General features: G+C 46.6%; 1 protein-coding gene across 2 annotated transcripts in view; it reads left to right on the plus strand.

Moving 5' to 3' along the window:
- The window catches only part of Asb1 (ankyrin repeat and SOCS box containing 1), a 15,067-nt gene extending 13,241 nt beyond the window's left edge, over positions 1-1,826 (plus strand). For both annotated transcript variants that reach the window (XM_021161756.2, XM_021161763.2), the window contains one exon: positions 1,076-1,826. In XM_021161756.2, the coding sequence (XP_021017415.1) occupies positions 1,076-1,203 (128 nt within the window). In that variant the 3' untranslated portion in view covers positions 1,204-1,826. The remainder of the gene's footprint in view (positions 1-1,075) is intronic.
- Positions 1,827-5,130: the final 3,304 nt, after the last annotated feature.

Genomic DNA, 5,130 nt, shown 5'->3' on the forward strand with positions numbered 1-5,130 from the left:
ATGCTTTCAAATCTATACATGTAGACATATGCTTTCAAATCTATACATGTAGACATATGCTTTCAAATCTATACATGTAGACATATGCTTTCAAAGTTCTTAGAGTTATATTCTCCACCTTTTTGCTCTTCTCAGAATGGGTTATTTGTAATGTTTTACCTTTTTTTGAGACAGCATTTCTTGTGTACCCCTGACTATCATGGACCTCACTCTGTAGACCAGGCTGGCACTGAACTCAGAAATCCACCTGCCTCTGCCATCACCTAGATTCTTTTATTTTTCATTTTTTCTTAATTTGTTTTTTAGGTCATTGTATCAAGTGATGGGTTTCATCATGGCATTTAAAATATTTTTAATATGTTTTATTTAAACGTATATGAGGGAAACATGCACATGCCATAGCATGACTGTAGAAGTCAGAGGATAGCGTGCAGCAGTCAGTTCTTTCTGCCACATGGCTCCATGGGTTGGCTCAGGTGATGAAGCGTGGCAGCAGCACACTTACACTCTGAGCTGTCACGTTGGCCCATCACAGGATCTTCATTCATGGGTCCTATGTTCTACCTTCCTCATCTCTGTCTTCTCTGCCCAGCTTAGCCCCTGCCTTCCTCTCATGTGCATTTTAACAAACAGAGCTACAAGCTCATTTTCTAGAGTTCTTTTCTTCATTTTTAAAAATTCCATTAAAATATCAAAGGGTAGAGTTATATGATAAATCTAGTTTTTGTCAAAATGAAATATGGAGTTTGCTTGTTTGCATGGAAGGATTTGTTAAGGAATTAATAAGTCAATGGCAACAGAGTTTGGAGTTTACCTGTGCTTGGATTTGCTGTCAGCGCTGTCTCACATGCAGAGATTAACCTGTGTGTCTGTCTGATTTCCTGCCTGATGCCTACCCCTCACTTCTCCCATCTTGTCAGAGGCCATACGAGTTGATATTTTGTCCTTGGTCCTCTATTTCTCAAAGAACATTAATAGCAGTGTGTTATCGGCTCAGATTAGGAAGGTTGGCTTTGGGCCTTCCGAGCTAGGAGAGAAGTAACCTTTCCCTCCTCTTTCTCTTCACACTCCCCAGGTATTCCCAGGACCTTGCTGAGTTTGTGCCGGGTGGCTGTGAGAAGAGCTCTTGGCAAATACCGACTGCATCTGGTTCCCTTGCTGCCGCTGCCAGACCCCATAAAGAAGTTTTTGCTTTATGAGTAGCATTCACATGCAGCGCTGACTGCAGTGTGGAAGCCGATCACCTGCAGTGAAAACTGACACAGACTCTGGCATCCTGGGAACCATGGCCTGTGCTGCCAGCTTGGTCCTTGGCTGTCAGTGAAGAAGAAACGGCTGTGTTCTCTTGGACTGTGATTCCATCTCAGGTGCTTGGGCCATCGAACGCTCCTTGAGTCATTGTCAACTGAGAGGCGCATACAAACTTAATTTTGTTCCTCTTCAGTCTCTCTGTTTTGGATTCTTCCTGGCAATGTGTGCAGTATGGGCTGAGCCTGGTGATTGCCCCAGTGGGGAAGGCTTTTTTCTCCAGGCTATGCATCTATTTATGTTCCTACTTTGCAATTTATTGTTCTTTTAAGGCTTGATATCCAAACAGAAAGAGAGGTTTGTTAAGAAAAGATGTAGGGAGGAGGAATTCGGTTCATGCACTTGCTAGCCTGCTTTCTTGCCTGGGTTTGTCTGTCTATGCTGTCGATGCTTGTCTGTCTATGCTGCCAGGTGCACATCCCTTCTCTTCGCTGCCACTGTTCTCTTTTGGGAGTTGTCTTCCGTCTAAGATGGCTTCTGGGCTGCTATCTTTTTTTTTTTTTTTTTTGGTTTTTCGAGACAGGGTTTCTCTGTGTAGTCGTGGCTGTCCTGGAACTCACTCTGTAGCGCAGGCTGGCCTCGAACTCAGAAATCCGCCTGCCTCTGCCTCCCGAGTGCTGGGATTAAAGGCGTGCGCCACCACGCCCGGCTCTGGGCTGCTATCTTATTGCACAGAGGTCCCAGAACAGTGTTCACAGGGCACCATCTGTTCTGCCAAGGGTTTTCTGATGTCTTACCCTGGGGATCTTCAGACAGTGATTACCTTTAGGAGACCCACCTGGAACTAACCAGTAAGCGACTGCCCACATTCAGATCAGGGACCATCTTAATAGTACTCACTGCCAGTCCTCACAAGATAAGATGACACGGGGTGCTCTCTTCAGACCCTCCCATACAGGAAGTGGAAAATGTCTCGGTCACCTGGCTGATTCCAGGCTACAGCTTCTTGATGTACGTTAGACAGGATATCTAGGTGTTGGGTGACTGTTCCTCCCACTTTCTGACCCAAGGCCTTTGTGGGTGCTTCTAGAGGTCTTTCCCTGTCCTGCCCAGGGCTGTTGGTGGGTGAGAGAGATGAGCTTATTGCAGGATTGCAGGTTTGTTTAACTCTTGAGTGGTGAGTGTCACAAGCAGGTGGGTCTGTAACCACGGCCTTGAGCATCCTTAGGTTGCTCCTGTTTCAGTGAAATCACCTTTTGTCATTTTGAAGCCTGTTAGGATTAGTGTGTGGATCTGTGCTGATTATAGACTTGAGAATATTTGGGACAAGCAGGTAATAAATCTGTTTAGACTTTTGGCCATAAATGGGATCTAACTTGTTAATACTTTCCTAGTGTACCATTTTGTGTTTTAGCTGACCTGTCAGGCAGTTGGTAGCCTTGGTATTCTGTGGATGGAGTTCCAAATCCCACCCCAGTGTCTCAGGAAGGCCCAAGGCAGCAACACCAAGCTGGTCCAAATGTACTACATGAGTTTTGATGAGCCTTGCCCAGTCCTGGACAGTGAGTCCTGTGTCTGGGGCAGGAATGAGCTGGCCAGAGCCTGTCCCTGCCTCCCCACAGCTGTTCTGTGTGATCCCAGCACAGCTCTTCACTTGGACTTGAGTAGCTTCCCCTGTCTTAAACCTGCTTTCAGAACCTTTCAATGACTGCAGGTTCTTCAGCTTGTTCAGCATTTCCAGCTGGTGACTCTGAATGTGACACAGCATCGGCATGGACTGAGGACACTTCCCCTCGTCTCCGGCAGTGCTATGACAGCACTGCATGTCATTGCTGTCAAGGATGAGGTGAGGGGTAAGAAACGCCCCAGGTTCATGAGGGTACCATAGGAAGTTGATGTGACCTCGGTGAGGACTGACCCTCTACTCAGCAGACTTCTGAGCTCTGGTTACCTGTGTCCTTCCTAGCATGGGGATGTGGGTGTCTGCTGAACCTACTGCCTTCTGGCTGAACTGGCCCTAGCAGAAGAGCTTAGTGGTCCAGAGGAAGGAGCCTGAGGGTTGTCCCAGCTCATCAAAGGGGTATCTGTGGGGTTGTTGCTGTTACTGGGGCAGCCACTTGATTTAAGTGAAGGCTTGTGTAATGGAATCTTGGCTAGGCAGGTTGGAACCAGTGCTGATCCCTCAGAATTTATCTTATCAGTATTGGGCTTTTAGACATATGTCCAGAAACCTGCCAAGGCAATGCCATATATTTTGTAGCTATTTTATTTGTGATGTCTGTCTGTCTGTCTATTTATCTATTAATCTATTATCTATTTATCATCTATGTATGTATTTATTTATTTGTTTATGTATTTTTGTATTTATTCATATTCTTTTTCCATAAGATGACTTAAGCTGGAGAGTCTTTTGTTTTGACAGTAGATTGGTAAAGTAGATAATTGGCATTTTTCAAATGTTGACCAGTACTGATGTCAGGCTTAAGGACCATTATTTCAGAGTTTCCCCTTTTCACTTTCATGAATGAATTTTTAGATAAAAATTTCCTGAAAGATAAAGTACTGACTGTGGGCCAGAGCAGAGGGAAGTTCTTCATGCCTGAGAGCTGCTCTGGCCTGTGCTCAACCAGTTCCTGGAGCAGTGTAGGCTCTGCAGCAGACAGGAAGAGCTCTTCCTGTCAGGCCTTTCCAGGGACACTGCTGAGGTCCTGTGAAGTGCCCAGGCCTGCAGGCACTTTGTTTGGGAGGGTTCTCTGTCCTGAGAAAACTGCTTCCTAGTGGAAGTGCACTTACGGTGGTCACAGTGCTGAGAGCCCACAGTCTGGATTTGGGATTGACCTTGTGGGGCGGTTAGATCATCTTGGCCCACAGTGCAGCACCAACAGAGAGCCATTTGGGCAAAAGGGTAAGAGTGGCTTGTAATACTGACTGGACTGCCTTTTATTCTTCAGTCATGTCATTCCTGACAACAGAAGGCTTGCTGGAAAGGGATGGTATGGGGCTATGGCTTTGCATGTAAAACACTTTTGATTTGGATCCACAGCAGTGTTCTTTTCACGTCTGCCTGCTGCTGATGTCCTGGCACAATCTGATTGTAGTGGATGCTACATATTAATGGGGAAGTTTTAAGTCCTAAGTAGCCTTCCTAGTGGTGAAAGGCATTGTGGCTTTCCCATGGCCTGGGGTCTAAGTGTAAGCTGGAGGACCACTGTGCGTGACCTGAGGAGGCTAGACATGCTTTTGAAGGGCCTCTACCACCCCAGATCCATGAGGTCACCACAGAAAGTCAGTGTGGCCTTTTTGGTAAGACTTGCTTGTCCCTCACTCAGGCCTTGGGAACCAGTGGCACCTAGGATGCTGGTGATGATGTCACCAGTAGTGGTCTGCTGGTACCTGTTGTCTCCTTGGTGCCTGCACACCAGGCACTTGGAGACTAATCCTGCCCTGCAGGGATCTGATGACTTTCCATCCGCACAGAGATTCCTGGAAGTGCCTCTTGACTTGGGAGCTTCTTTCTTTCCCTTGCTCATTTTCACCTCGTTGCTCTCCTTCCCAGAGTTCCTTGGTGTGCAATAAAGTAGTAGGTATAACTGGTTAGGGATTCTTAGTCATCTCAGGAAAGTCCCACAGATGGGCACATGCAAGCTTTGAAGTGGGCAGTGATCTGTGGAATTTACTATACACTCCAGCCTGACAAAGGACAATGGAGTGAGGAGAACGCAGGGGAACTGCCGTAGCCTTAACAGATACCCAATACCCAGTGTCAGCGATGCATGGGGATCCAACCAGATCCTGTGCATGTAAGACAAGCACTCGACCACTGAGCTGTATCTTCTGCTGCCTCTTTATGTCTTAGGTAAATGAAGCAATGGAAGGGTTTTT

The sequence above is a fragment of the Mus caroli genome, chromosome 1, assembly GCF_900094665.2.
Source record: "Mus caroli chromosome 1, CAROLI_EIJ_v1.1, whole genome shotgun sequence".
Taxonomy (NCBI): domain Eukaryota; kingdom Metazoa; phylum Chordata; class Mammalia; order Rodentia; family Muridae; genus Mus; species Mus caroli.